The sequence below is a fragment of the Pseudopodoces humilis genome, chromosome 8, assembly GCF_049639895.1.
Source record: "Pseudopodoces humilis isolate 2021_Gansu_Grassland_sample_001 chromosome 8, ASM4963989v1, whole genome shotgun sequence".
In the NCBI taxonomy this organism is placed as follows: Eukaryota; Metazoa; Chordata; class Aves; order Passeriformes; family Paridae; genus Pseudopodoces; species Pseudopodoces humilis.
The window spans coordinates 5,683,240-5,698,771 of NC_142207.1; the positions used below are offsets into that span (position 1 = coordinate 5,683,240).

Below are 15,532 nucleotides of genomic sequence, written 5' to 3' on the forward strand. Positions count from 1 at the left end.
TTGCAAGAGTGTTATACTTCATCAAAGCCATGCTGCTCAGGAGGAGGTGAAGGCAGGAAATGAAACACAAGATTTTATTTGACATGTTCTTACCAGGTATATTGATACGCTACACAAAATATTATGGAAGGAAATTACCTGTGTCAGCACTAGTATAAATACCTGTCCCATAACCACTCAACTTTTGGTAATGGCCCTGTTAACATGGGGGCAATGAATATATGTTTGTCACTTAAATACATCAAGCAAGTTTATTAAAAAACCCCTCCGAGATTAAACCTGGCACCTATTTCAACGCTGATCAGGGAGAAACAATAGATCTGAAATCACGTGGTTTGAGGCCAGAGGCTTTTCATAATACAGAACTTGCAACTTCTTTCCGTCTTGCACACTTAGGAAAACACAGAGCACTTCGCAGTGGCTTGAACCCCTGCATAATTCACAAAGTTTTGAGTATTTCATGACATGACAAATTGTTCAGGCACCTTGCTGTCATACCATCCTGCTGCTGCTGCCTCAAATCTTCCCCCAAGGGCTCGAGGAGGAGACACTGGACAGAAATAGCGTGTGTTGAGAGGGGAGAGCTGTCACTCCCTCAGGACTAAGACCTGTCCAGAGGAGTGTCACCCCCAGGGTTTACCAGCAGATTGTTATGGCAGTCATGCACCACTGACAGAGGTCTTCCCTGCAAACATTTCCTACGGCATTCAGCCCTTTCTCCAGCTGGAATACTGTTCTCACCCACTCTGCTTGTGTGGGCCCCCTCCCACGGCAGACCAAGGGGAAGGATGTGTTGAACCAACTGCCACAGTAATAACTATGTTTCACTAAGCAACTTTCTATAGCTCTGTCTCTTTAGAGACATAAATATCTCCAGATTCAACTGTGCTGGCAGGATCCATTAAGCCTGACATCCCTCAGAAAATAATTTACTTTCCTAGAAAATAACTATGCCATGAAATAGTTGAAGGACAAGCGACAACTGCTGTATGAGGAACGCTTCCAGGACACGGGTGGGAGAGCCTACCTGTGGACACGGGCTCCACTGTCCCCAGTCAGACACTGCACACTCACTGGGACAGTACAAGCTACACTTCTGCACCGTCTCTGGGACCTCAGCCTGACTGCACAGAGTGTTGGGCACAGTCTCCACGCCGTGGTCCTCAGCAGTGCTCACACACCTACACAGAAAACACACATTTTAATTAGAGTATTGCAGACACAATGGGTATCAACAAGTTTTCTCAACCCCGTACAGGACATAGATATGACAATAGCTACAAGCAGCACGGCTGGTCAAAAAGTAGAATTAATATGTTAATGCAAATGGAAATCAGCTACGTGCACAACATGCTTTTGTTACTTCATACAGAGGGATTTTAACTTTGATCGGCTGACAAAGGAGCAAACAGAAAGTGACAACCAGCGAGAACAAATCTTAGTGCTCCTGCTAGTAACATCTGAACATTTGGAAATAACTCAGCATTTCCCCATGCCTGGGGAATGAATATTCAGTAATAATGAATGCCACGCTGGTGTGTGCAGTGCTATTACTTGGGGAAAATGTTAGCAAATCAAAATATGGAGGCTTTGCACCTCAGGGAGTTTTATGTATACATGGCATTTAGGTTGAAGAATACTAATTTAAATAGCATGGTGTGTTCCTGAAAGACCAAGGCTGCATCTCTGAAATGCTTCTCCTGTAAACCATGGCACATAAACATGTTTCTTTTCATCTGCAATACACTGGACTCAGCAACATACTCACTGTCAGATGGCAGACATTGCAGCTTTATGCAAGAACATACCAGCTCTTTTTGATCTGGAATACCTGAGCTTTCGTCTTCACGCACCTGACTTTCCTCGTTTGTATTCCTTCTCCACAGTGGAGGGAATTTTGTTCGCTGTTGATTTCACATGGAGACCATGGTCCTACTTCCCAGGAATACTGATTGCACTCACTGTAGCATGGGACTGCCTCGTGCACCTGACAGGAGAAAGAACCAAACTCTTCAGCTGAACTGTCCAGATTAGCAGGTCTGCAGAATTGCCTCAGCCAAACCCACAAAAAGACACACTGAAAAACATCCTGGCTTACACTCCTCATGCTAAGGCTGTTGCAATGGCTTTAAGCTCATTTACTCATTATTGACTTGCCAAGGGATTTTTAAGTATATAATGAACAGCAGTGTGCATGCAGCATCTTCGGAAGCAGGATAAATAACAGCTATTTCCTGCAGCCAGAAGAGGAACTCCATTACAATTTCATTTGCTCTGCCTGCTCTCAGTATAATCTATCACATGTCATTCACCAAGATCGTATGTGCCACATCCTTTTGTGTTTCAGAAGGAACAAACTTAAAATCAGCAGTCATTTACCTTTGCTTCTAACACATTCTTATAAGCCATTTACCATAAAAGAATGAAATTCCACGTGTCCTACAAATTTCATTTTTATACACAAAAATGCTAAATGCTATTTTGCCTGCAAGTGACTTATCTCTAACATATCTCCTAATCAAACACGACAGTGTGTTCACCTGAACTATGGTATCTACACAGGGAGAAAAATACAGCCAAAAGCTTGATAAAAGGTGCCAGATATTCAGGTTGTTAAAAGCAGCATACTGAGATATAACACTTCAGCAGATTTTTAGGTTTAAATAAATGAATGCATCAACTGTTCTATTACAGTGATGAATAAAAGTTATTTATTTTGAATTTGGTTTGTCTGCAGAAGCTGATTTGAAGATACAGTATTCCCTGTTGCTTTGCATGAAGCATAATGTGCTGCTCTAGAAAAATACAACACACCTAAAATTTCTTCTTCCACACACCAAAACCTCCTCAGCCTGCTGTGAAGCCATTTCATTCTCACCATTAGAATAACTATAAATCAATAACCTTCCTCCCAGCTACCCCCCAAAAAGAGTCAGCCACATGTTTAATAATTTCCAGCTTCATTTTAAAATAGCAGATTATGACTAGACATGTTGTGGCTACAACTATAAAGAAACTCTCTTTTATAACAATTTGGAGGTGGGAAGACAAGAAAATTGAGATACCGGTCAGAAAACTAAACTGGTGTCCCATCAGAAAATCACCTTTATTTCAAATGGAAGGAAGACAACTTGCAAAGGAAAACTCCTCCAAAAGAGAAAATGTCAGAAACTAAATTTAACTGTGGGTCTGCCTATAGATTGTGCATAGGTTTAGCAGAGAAGGAAGAATAACAGATGATGAAAAGTGGAAAATATGTAAAGGTGAAAAGACTGGAAAGAGGGAAATCAAAGTCTGAACTGGTGAGGGCAAGGACAATATGAACTAGCAAGAGCATCACATTTCACACAGAGGAGAGGAAAGGGAAAGGAACAAAGGGGAAAAAGGCAGTCATTAGCACCATTTCCCCTGTATATTATTAAACACAAATTACAAACCTGGATGTGCCTTTGAGCAACCTGAACTAGCAGAAGGTGCCCATGATGGGGGAGTTGCAAACATGGATCTTTAAGGTCCATTTGAAGTGAAACCACTCTCTGGTTCTGTGTGGACTGCACACCAAGGCACTGGCATTTGGCCTGACTCCAGCATGCACAGGTGTCTGTGTGCTGTACAGACTGCACACACAGCAAAGCTTCTCACACTGAGCAAGCAGCACCACAAGCACTGCTAATTAGCTGAGCAGCCAGGCTCGTTATCATTAATGGTGTACATGGGAGCACGGAAGAGCAGCACTCACCGAGCCTGGGCTCAGCAGCAGGCAGCAGGGAACCCATGGGTGCTGGGACACAGCTGAAGCCTCCATCCTGCCCTGCCAGCCTCACCTCCACTGACCTGCACACACCGGGGACAACAGCAATCCCTCTCCAGGCACTGCAAAGCCTTTGTGTTCCCCACAGACATCCATCTAGGAGATGGATGTAGAGTCATGGAGTATTTATTAGTTTCCCTGCTCCACAGGGCAAAGGAAAAACTACAGCCTGCCATGCACAGGAGACGATTAGTGGGGGAAACAGGTGCTTGAAGCACGATCGGGTTTTTCCTCATCACAGAGGGAATGAGCAAAGAGCCAAACGTGGGCAAAACTGGCTGCCAGGGGCCGGCCCAGGGAGAAGGTGCCTCACAGGGCAGTGTCAAGGATGGTAAAATTTAGAAAGTTTTATAAACTATAAACTTAGTAAGTTTATTAAGAGCTGGGTGGCCTGTTCCTGCTGTTTAGACTTCTGGAGAGGAAGCTGATGTTTGGGGCAGGCAGGAGGTGCTGCCTCCCTCTCTCTCTCCACAGGCATAGCAGGGCAGCCAGGCCAGCACAAACAGCAGCTTTGGGAATTTAGAATTCTTTTTGTTGCTCCATTAAATAACCCCTCCTCAGGGTTAGAGCATACCACTGTGAAACCTGCAGGCTCACAGCACTGCCAGGTTCAGCACTTGCCCTCCTGAAGCCAGGGTGAGGCCTGAGCTTGGGAATCCCATCTCCTTGTCTCAGTGACCTCTGATTGTTCTGCTTTAACATCTGGTAAACATCAGACCTCTCCTAACCAGCAAAGCCCACGTGTGGATAGCAGCAAAGGCTTAACATCAGGATTTACCATAAAGGTGTTTTACTGGTCAAAACCTCCTGTGGCATGTACTTGCTGTAGGAACTGTGTAGGAAAACCAGACAGAGCTGGGCATGGATGCCACATGAACTAAAATCTATCTGAGGAATCCTGTGAACCAAAACAGAAATCCCAGGGCACTGACACAAATGCACATAATGTGAAGTGATACTTCAAATGTGCTCTTTAAAGAGCAGGGAGGATCACAATTACAAAAAAGGGCACTTCTACTCTGCTGTCTGATTGTGTCAAACCGGTTTGATCACGCGTGAAGTGCCGTCAGCTCTCTCCAACAGACAGACAGACAGACTGACAGACAGACACCCCACTTTGTGCTGGAGGAGGGAGGACACACAGCACTGGCTGCATGTCCCTGTGGTACCCCAGATCCCAAGTGATCTGCTGCTGACCTGTGCAGCACTTCCTCCTTGGTCAGGATCACCAGCTTACACTCACCACCAAAAAATTGTCACAAATAACCTGTTTTCCTAAGTTATTGTGCTGACACCACAGCACATCATTCCTGTGAGCAAGTTCTCCCCTCTGCCCTGCATCAGTGCTGAGCAATGCCATCTCTGGCAGCACCTCTGGGACACTGGGGAGATGTAAATAACCACCTGCGTCACTGGGAGGAACAGATTTCTTCAGAACAAGTTACAACAGGCACCCGTGGATGCCATCAAGCTTTTAAGTGGGAATCTCGAGAAGATGTAAGATTTCCATAGGTGGAACTCTGTGGGAATGAGTTCAGGAAGCTGTGAATACAATTTGTAACTCCATCTTTGCATTTAAAAACCACAGTGATGAGGCATGTGGTCCTTTCCTCCACAGGAGAATGTTTTCCTCCCATTTTCTCTCCTGACTTGCCATAATTTGTTTTCAATCACCTCCAAGTCATCTTTTTTTTTTTTTTTTAATTTGGAAAATAACCTACAACAAACCTTAAAGCCTTCCATTCCTGTTTTGCTAGGAGCTGTGCTACTTAAAGAGGTTAAAGAGACATGCTCTTGATTTTTCATTTTCAAAGGGTTTTGACTAAGCACTGCTGTTCTGTGGATCCCACAAAACAGAGGACCCTAGGTTCACTTTTCCTGGGTCTATGGGAACACCCCTGTCCCAACCCTGGACAGAGGCTGGGGTGGGATGTGGTGTCCTCACTCCCTCACCAATCCGGGAACCCAAAGCACCCAATCCTGGAGGGAGTTGGGATGTGTTCCCACGGATCCCTGGCTGTAACAGAGTGCATCCAACCTTCAAATTACACATGGTCTACGTCTCCTGGCCCCCATCAAGTCTGCCATCCACTACCTCTGCTGCAGATACAGAAGTCCCTTGTGAAGCTATGACACTTCTCTTCCCAAGCACAAAGACAACAGTTCCTTTGAAAATAATCTGCTTAATGCCCACCTTTCCCCCAGCTTATGCAAACCTGCTATGACAGTGCATTTACAAGCCCCTTCCCACTGAGCCCCCCACCCATGTATGGAGCTTTAGTGCCACAATCCATGTCCCGAAGGACAAAACTAAAATTAATTCTATGCAATAGGCACAGGAACCCATTGTTCTGCAGAGGCAGAAAGTTGCTGGAAGCTGCAGACACTTGACCTGCAAGGAGCTGCAGAGATCAGCACCCAGGGTGACCAGCCTGGCTTCATCCCTTACTGCCTCAAGAAATAAACACAGGCTTCTGGCATTTTAGCAAATTAACTGCTTTCTTCAATTGTTTTTCATATTTACATGCTGGGCATTGAGCACTGGGCTCAATGAACCAAGGGCTGAAATGATGCCTGTGAAGCCAAGGGGAGTTTTGCTGCTGCCTTTCACAGCATCGCTGTATCACTCTTTATAATCAGAGTTAACCTGGAATACTGCTTTAACACCTGAATCCAAAAAACAAGTAGATTGGCACAGTTCTCAATAAATTAAAGAGAAGAAGGATAAAAACTACTTTTTAAGAGACAGACTGCTAAAGCTTACCCTAATAAAAGAACCTAGTTGCCACTCACTCAAATGCAAATCCTATACCCTTGCTAAAGCATTATTGACGTAGACAGTTACTTCAACAAGATATACAAATATTAATCTATTTAATTTCTCTTTTAATAGATGATACTTGCATTTTAATGAAAAATCTAAATATCTAACCACCAAAGAGCTTTAGTGTGATTTATAATGTTCTCTAATGTACTTATTTAAATGTAGGCTTGCAATGGACTCATAGAAATAAATGCACTTGCTCAGCAGATGTGATTCATTAAAAGAAATTCACACCTATACTTCAGGTAGCCTGTCTGATGAGCATCTGCAGAATAAACTAGAACGAGGTTCAACACTTCTGAAAATCATAGTGACTTCATATTTCAGTAAACATCAAGATTTATTGTCCCTCAAGGTAAATATTGACTCTGGTTTTCCCTCAGTCAATATTTTAGCTTTCATGACAGTAAATCTTGGTGTTCACTCCAACTAAGTCAATATCTGCTTATTATATTAGAACAACCAAACTGATCACTGTAGCAGTTGCCTGAGACCCTGAGGACTACCTCTGTGCTATTCATTTCTAATACAAATGGGCTAAATTCACTGCTAACATAAGTTCATTTCACATGGCTGCCTTTATATCAAGGTTACATTAGACCTAATACAGTGAAAGAGTCAGAACTGAAGAAACAGCAACCCATTTTCAAACTATGGACACCACCATGAGTAACAGTAGAGAAGATATCATAAAGAGAGGTGCCTTGCTATGGTTTGCAAAGACATTTGCTGGTAAGGGTTAAAACTACTCCTACTGACACTGTATTTAATACTTTTTGCATAACCACTTGTATTTTCTCTGCAGCTTCAGGCTTCAAGAGGAGACAGCAGTGGGATGTTCTCCTCCTCTTAGAGGTTATGGCCACCAGCTGGTGACATGTGGGCCACAGCCAGCACTTCTCTTTCAACCAGCCTGACACAAATGGATCCACAGTATGGTGGGAAATACATCTGAAAAAATGTCCATTCATTGTAATAATCTACAAATTTGACTTCTATGTTGTCTCCATCTCATTCATCCAAATATTTTCTTTGGCTGAAAGATGTCCATATATTAACTGAGTAACTTTCATAATGTTCCAATACCGCTTTCACATTCGGTTTAATCCTAACCAGATAATTTCTAACAATGAAATTCTTTTATTTAATTCTTTAAACTGAATTTAAAATGGAGTACTTGCTTTGTTAATTGCTTAACTGCGTGCTTGATTTGGCAGATCTAAGCACTCACTTAAAAGTTTTACTGAATTAACTGTGTATCTGAAGGACAAGTACTTGCACATTAACAAACACTACATCACAGAAATTATCTCATTAAAATTTCAACATTAAATAGTTCTCTTTAAAATAAAATTGATTTTATTTCATGCTAGTTTATATATCGATCACGATTGCCAGAAATATGCTAACTGTTGAACAGTTAATTTTCAAGCAAATTAGATTTTGCAAAGCATCAGCTTCACTGATGAATACTTGTCTTTAGGTATTTGGATGCTGCAGCAAATAGCCACCAAAACATTAAAAAAAACTGCTCAAAATGACTTAGAGCACAAAAGTTTGAACAGATCTGTGGTAAGACTTCTAAATTATTGAATTCCTGAATTTTGTATGCCTTTAGCAGATTCCTGCACAAATACTTGTGAAACAAATTCAGCAGTTTTAGTTTTCATTTACACCCAAATCAAAGGAGTTTGTGTATCTTACCTCCCCTTTGTGGTATGAAGAAAAGAAAATCAATTAGAGCTTTGCTAAGGTTCTGAAAAGCCTTCACTGGCATTGAACCAAAATAAACCTGAAATTGTCTAAAACTTTGCATCTGGCCAAAGGATGGGATCCATTTTAGGAAGTTCAGAGCCAGGGCAGTAATTACAGCAGCACAAACACAGAGTTGCACCAGTTCCCAGGATCTGCCCCGTGAGCAGTACAGGAGCCCCTGCACAAACAGACCCCTCACCCTTACTCCGCTACTTCAAAAACTGCTGAAAAATTATTTTCTCTGAAGAGAGTGAAAACCCTTATCAAGCCTCTGAAGTTTCTCCTGCTCTCCATTATCTATTTATAGCCCAACCCTCAAAACTGCTCAGCTTTAATCCTAATTTACACATGAGACAAGTGAGGATGAAGAGTTGAGTGATTTACTAGAGGGTGGCAAGGAAGCCCTAGGGAGTGGGGGACTCAATCTGGAAATGCCCAGTTTCTTGCACTAACTGGATGATATCTCAGCTTAAAATCAGATCCTGAAAAGTTCAGATAACGACATTTCAGGATGAAGCCATCAAAAAAAAACAACATTCTGGCTGCAAAATGAGGAAAAGAGGAGAAATTAGGAAAGCAGCTGGGTATCCTTGCTATAAAGACATCTGGACGCTCCATTTTCCCTCACCACAGCCTTTAGATGCTTTTACTTCATCTGGTTTTTTGCTGGACTTTACAAAGTGCTCCTAGTAAATCTCCTACTTTCTTCTAATGGATAATTAAATATTCAAAGTCATACACTGATTTATTTCAAATTCTTAAGTGCAATGAGTGGAAAATGCCTTGTTTAGGAAGTTAATTGAGGCAAGCTCTGTCAAACTCCAGTCATTACATCTCACTTTGATAGAACTACGATGCTCAGGAAGGTTTATTAATTCATATTTATGAGTGGTAAGTGGTTTTATTTTCTGTGAGATTGGTGCAGGCACTAGAAACACCAAGTTGTAACATGGTAAAGCATGAGTGCTCTTTCTCAGAGATTAAAATACCAAGTTGGCATCATTCAACATGAGTAAATAAGGAAAAAATCTGCAGCTCCTGGCCCCAAACCTGCCTGGTTTTACTCATGGTCAATACAACCTCTGAGAAGCAGGGCATAGCACAAAGTATAACTCTGCACATATTGGGTATTTATTTCTACCTGAAATACTCAGGCAAGACAATTTAGTCTCAGAGCTATGCAAAAAAATTGAGGTGTTAAAGTGGGAATGAGGGCTTATAGGAACACAATCACAAACGGCCAGTTCCTGTGCCTCTGCTTTTTATTTTACATTTTAATTATGTTTCATTCCTATCAAGAAAATATTGAATCCAGATAAGATACTAACAAAAGCCATCTCACTATGTTGTCAAATAGAGGGGTTTAAAACAAGGCAGAAATTCATTAGTGAGAGTTTCAGTGCATTTCTGCAGATTTTAGAAGTTGTAGGTGCTGCTGCCTCCCTGTCACAAAGCCAGGCAAGCACGGAAAATTTAAGTAGATACAAATAAATCAATATCCCTTGTTTCTGAAACAGCACATTTTGCTGTAGCTGAAGTTTCAGGGCTAACAAACAAATGTGGCACCTCTCTGGATGAATCTGTTATGTTATAATAATGTTGGATCCAGTTTTAAAGAGAGGAAGAGAAAAAAAAGCTGATTGATGAAGAAAACACCGAAGCCCTTTTTTACTAGATGAGAACGACAAGATGAAGACAGATTGCAACACCAACCTGAGCCTTTGTAGATGTCCATGTTAGCAGGGCATGACAAGCAGAAAGGAAAGAAAATTATATATTCATTAGTTTAGCTGCTGCACGATAATATCGCAAAAAAAAAAAAAAAAAAGCAGAAAATCTGCTTAAAATAAAATTGCCACAATGTAATGTTGCATTCAATCCTTTGATTTCCCCATCTTTTAAAAAATACCTCAAGCAGAAATCGAGCATTTCTCTGTGAGTGAATGAAAAGCACTACTATGCTGAAGAATAAAGCAGAGTTCATTCAGCCCCATCCAGCAACCCTCTGGAGCTCACCACAGTGTCTCACAATCAAAGTTTAGGATAATAAGAAAAAAAAATTTAAAATCTATCAAAATCTGTGAAAATCTATGAACCTGAAATCTGGTGAGACACCCCACAATTATGGATTATCAGTCATAACAGACCAGAAGGGCTTTCATATATTTAAGTATTAATTGGGTGCAATTAATTGGGTGAAATTAATAACGACAGCTGCAGCTGCCATGTCCTTCTCTTCTCATCTGGCTGAAACACCCAAGGAAGCCCCCACAGAGGTGTGGTGTGGCAGGAGCCACCCCAGCCTGGGGACACGGGGCTCTGGAGCCTGTCACTGCCACCACCGCGGTTCCCTGCCCTGCCAGCCGGCACTCCCAGACCAAATCACTGCTCCAGCAGGTCAGAAACCTGCCCCAGCGGGATATGAGCAAGTAATTACTCGATCCAGAAGCCAAGTCATCTGTCACATGAAATGAAATAAACGCCGTCACTAAACACAAACAGTCCCACAGAAGCACTTTCTTTGTAGGCATCTGGACGATAGGCAATTTAAAGAAAAGACCATCAGAGCTTCCTGCTAAGTTAAAAATGATGCCTTGGAGACAAAGCTCAGCCCTAGCCTTTCTTTTAGGAGATTTTAAATCATTTCAAGGTCTAAGAGCTTCAAATTGATATTCTATCAGTTTATTTTCATGTCTTAAGCAAGAATGAATTAACGCGACAAGAGTGGTCATGTCTGTCCTTACTGTAGTATGATCTTGAGCTGATAATTTTCCCACACGAGATTTAAAACCAGTTAACTGACAAGAACAATTTGATTGATAGCACTATAGACGAGAGATAGAAGAGACTGGGAAGTGTCAGGCAGTTGAAAGTTATGTTTTTTGAAACACTCTTCTATGAGGCTACACCAAAGGCTGGAAGCAGAGAGAACTGCAAACTGCTCCTGAGGCTTCCCGCAGTCACAGCAAGAAACAGTCCAGTTCGTGTTCCTGCAAAAGCAGGAATAGAAATGCAAACCAGCCCATAACCTGATTGTTTCGTTAGAATGAGACTGTGGCTCTCCCCCCAGCCCGCTCAGCAGCACGTCTCATTCCTCCTCAGCAGCATCCAGGCAGAAACGGATGCTCGCAGGGAGAGCGGGACGGGCACTGATGGATGAGTGATAGATCCCATAGCTTCAGAGCTCAGAGAGATCAGCCACAGCCTGATTAGTAACTGGAGCTGGAAAAATTCTCCTGGAAGAGCAAAATAGTGCAGAAGGCAGGGGATGTTGCACGGCCTGCTCGTGGGAGCTGTCTTACTGCCAGGACAGGCAGATGTTAGTACCGCGTTTAGACGCGGCAGTAACTCGAGTGATTTTCTCCCTGTAATTACAGGTGAGGCAAAGGCAGATCCCCCAGCAGTGCTGCACAGAGCCCAGCCTCAGGGCCAGGCACACAAATCCACAGATGTGAAGGCAGCTAAAGCCACACCACTGCACACTTAAATATCCTGCAATTGTTACAATCTGACAGGTTTTATGGCTATTTCTTGCAGGTGGATCAAGACAGAAAGGATTTAGGTACAGAAGAGCTGAGTTTTCTTCCCCAAATGCATATGTTTAAGGAAAATGATGTGCTGCAGAGAGAAACCATGCTTCTACCTGAAAGAACATTCATATTTAATAAACTAAAGGCTCCCTTGAGCCAGAAGTTAAATTTTATCCAACCTACTTCAAACATCAGAGTGCACACACTGTCCCCAAGCCAAAAGAGAAGTGGCTTGTGAGCCACTACCATGTGGGGTAGCTGACCTCCCTGTAGTTCTGGGTATCTTCTCTGTTTCCATTCCTTTCTTTCAGGGCAGGGAATATGTATTTTCAAATTCCTACATTTCTATCACCGACCTGTAGTTTGAGGTTAAATGCTTCACATGGACCTGCACAAATCCACACGAATCAATGCAAAGACTTCTACTGAATTCCACTGGGACGTGCTGTAGCAAGCAAGAAACATCTGAACATTTATAGGTGCTTCACTAAAATTTAGGGGAAAAAAAGTATTGATCATGGTGAATTTTTGCTGCAGTATGTATTTATTTAAAATGGACATCAATACTGCCTATATATTGCTGATTAATGAGAAGCTATATGAAAAGTAAATAGATGGGTTTTTGAATAAATCTGACAAGGAACACACTCCTAGGGGTGTGCAAGGGAAGTTGGACTAGATAATATTTAAGGTCCCTTACAACCCAAACCATTCTATGATTCAGTGAGGGAACAACAGAATAATTTCATGCACATGTGCCCATGCTCTGCAAACACCAGCACCTAGTACAGAGGTATATTTTCTTGGTTTTAGGGAGTTTATGGATGTCTGACTACAGGAACCCTACCAGAACACTGAACTCCTGATTTGCTCACACACCAGAGGGTACTGTACCCTATAATAAGCACCACCAGTGCACCAAGTCCTGCTCTGTACCACTATTCAGGATTGGTATGTCAGGGCAGGAGTGATTCAGCAGTTCTCACACCTCTGCCATTCCCTGGAGCACCACCTTCACACATCCACGATTCCAGAAATAATGGAGCAAAAAAGGCTGTTTCCCAAAACAATAAGGAGGAAATAGCAAATGCATATGGAGACTACACAACCCAGCTGTGCTGTGCAGTGTGTCGTATACATGAACCACTCTACCTGAAACCTTTCAGAGGATTAAATAATGCAACACAACAAATGGCATGTGATATAAATTAGAGGACACAGCAATTTAAAGATCATGCAAATGGTCTAAAAGAAAGTATGCACTCAGCCCATTGAAGATGAGAAAGTAAGGAAAATTATCAAGGCAGAAACAAGAAACCGATGTTGAACAGCAGATCTGACAGGAACTGAAGAGTCAAAGAAATAAGGGGAAACACCATTACCTATCACAGGAGCCATACAGAAAAAGCACAAAACTAAAAAAAAGTCGATTTACAACAGAGGGAATGCAGAAAATGGAAGATCACCAATAAGGTGAAGACAAAGAAAGGTGAGACAGACTTTTTATGAAAGATACTGACTCAGAAAGTTTGGTCAACAAGGAGGGCAAATTGAAGAGACACTTGAAATAACTTCTGTGTCAATGGGGTTATTCAGGAATGACAGGGACAAGATGCCCAGCACCTTCAGAAGATGCAATGCAAGAGAGCTGGAGGAAGAAATGAGGAAAACAGTGAATTGCACAGCAGTCAAACTTTTATTCTTTGGAAAATATTTTTCTACAGACATCATCTATAAGCAGTAGAAAATAACAAGAAGATGAGTATCAGGCAGCACAGGTTTGTCAAGAACAAACTGCGTGAAATCATTCTAATGTTCTTCAGTAACAGGATAAGAGATGCTGTGGATAGGGATGAAATGGCAGGTATTATGTCGACCTTAGTAAGCCTTTCACAAACCTTCAGGCTAAGGAAATATGGTTTGGATTAATCTTACACTCTGCAGTACAATGCTGGAAAATCACATTCAGAATAATAAAGTGTAAAACTGGCAAGAAACTACACACATGGCTCTGCAGAGCTTTATGAGCTTTTATTTTATCCAGTCATATTCCTTGTTTTCATTAATGTAGGACTGATGGACTGAAAATGATTCTTGGTGGCTGTGGATGCTGCCACGGTGAGAGGGACTGCAAGGCAACTGGAGGACAGGAAAAGAATTCAAGATGTACTTTATGAATTGGTGACATGGAATGAAAAAATAGGTTGAAAGGCAAGTACAGAACTACAGTGACCAGAGACTGACCAGACAACAGCGAGAACACAGGATGAGAAACAAACAGCCTTCAGTGGTACCACTGTCCTGGATCCAGAAATTGCAGAGAACCACAGAGAGAATGTGATTCAGTAGTATAGTAAAATGATGAGACAAATGCAGAGTTTGTAAAACACTGAGGTACCACTTCAACTGTGGCACAGATTCAGCTCAAGAAGCACATCCAGGCTTAGGTACCCAACTTCATGAGAAATCTGAAGGATTTGAACCAACTGGGGAACAACTGATGACAGCAACACAATAAAGACCAGAATCCATTTGCCAAGGTGAGTGGTGGCATTTTCTCTGTTGCTTTACAGGCAAACATTTAAAACACCAATACAATTAGTTACCATCTATATGATGGCAGGTCTGTCAACAAAGCATGATATCACTGTCAGATAAAATAGCAATGCTTAGCCATAAAAAGAAATAACTCTGCTGTATCACACCAGCTGCAGAGTAGCAGAAAGACACCTGAGAGAGCTTTAAAGTGATCTTCCATCAGCTTGAAACCATCTATCTACAGCATCACTGAGCTCTATGCTGGCTTATTCACTGCTGCCTTGAATAAATCACAGATTGCCAGACTCTGTTGTGGAAACCAGGGGCTGTCTTACACCTCATAGAGAAACAGGGGGGAGGAATTGCCATTCTATTAAATATTAACAACACTGTTGTTGTAACACTGCCTACAGTCCTAGCTCCTCTTTGTAAAAGTAGCATTGATAATGACAGAGCAGTTAAAGGAAACCCAAGAAAAAGGAGATTTAATTATTTTTGAGAATATATAGAGAGAACTTCTCTTAGAAGACCTCTTTTTAAGCTAGCAGGTAAAGATGTATATTCCCAAGGCTCAGAGCTGTAGTTAGACAAATTCAAGACAAAATTATAAACAAAGAGGGAACTTTCCAAGTATGAAGCAAATTAACTATTGGATCACTTTATCCAGTTATTCCTCTTCCATCCAAAGAGTGTTACTTTCCACAAACCTCGCCAGCTAGGCAGGGATTTGACTGCAGACAAGGAGCTTATCCTGTACAAGAGGACAAAGCAAACCCTCATCATCATCCTCATCATCATCATGTACCTCTGGTCTTAGGATCTCTGAATGAGGAACTCCACAAAAGACATCAAAATCCTGTATTAATCATCCAGTAAGTGCCACATTTATTAAGCCACACTACATACTTTAAATATAAATTGCACATTGAAATTGAAGGAATTCTTGCGTGAATTTCACGTACAGTTTTGAGAGGCTCTCAAAAAACCACAGTTCTGCATTATAGATCAGAGGCACACTGGAGATCAGCCAGTTCATGTATCATCCCATAAATGTTGATCCCCCAAAGATGACAA

The 15,532-nt window shown here is 41.8% G+C and overlaps 1 protein-coding gene across 1 annotated transcript in view; it reads right to left on the reverse strand.

Annotated features, from left to right (window-relative positions):
• Positions 1-15,532, reverse strand: part of THSD7B (thrombospondin type 1 domain containing 7B) — a 297,680-nt gene that overhangs the window by 30,764 nt on the left and 251,384 nt on the right. Inside the window, exons 17-18 of the mRNA XM_005519602.2 lie at positions 1,854-1,987; positions 1,028-1,181 (exon numbers count right to left, since the gene is read on the reverse strand). Of these exons, the coding sequence (XP_005519659.2) occupies positions 1,028-1,181; positions 1,854-1,987 (288 nt within the window). The remainder of the gene's footprint in view (positions 1-1,027; positions 1,182-1,853; positions 1,988-15,532) is intronic.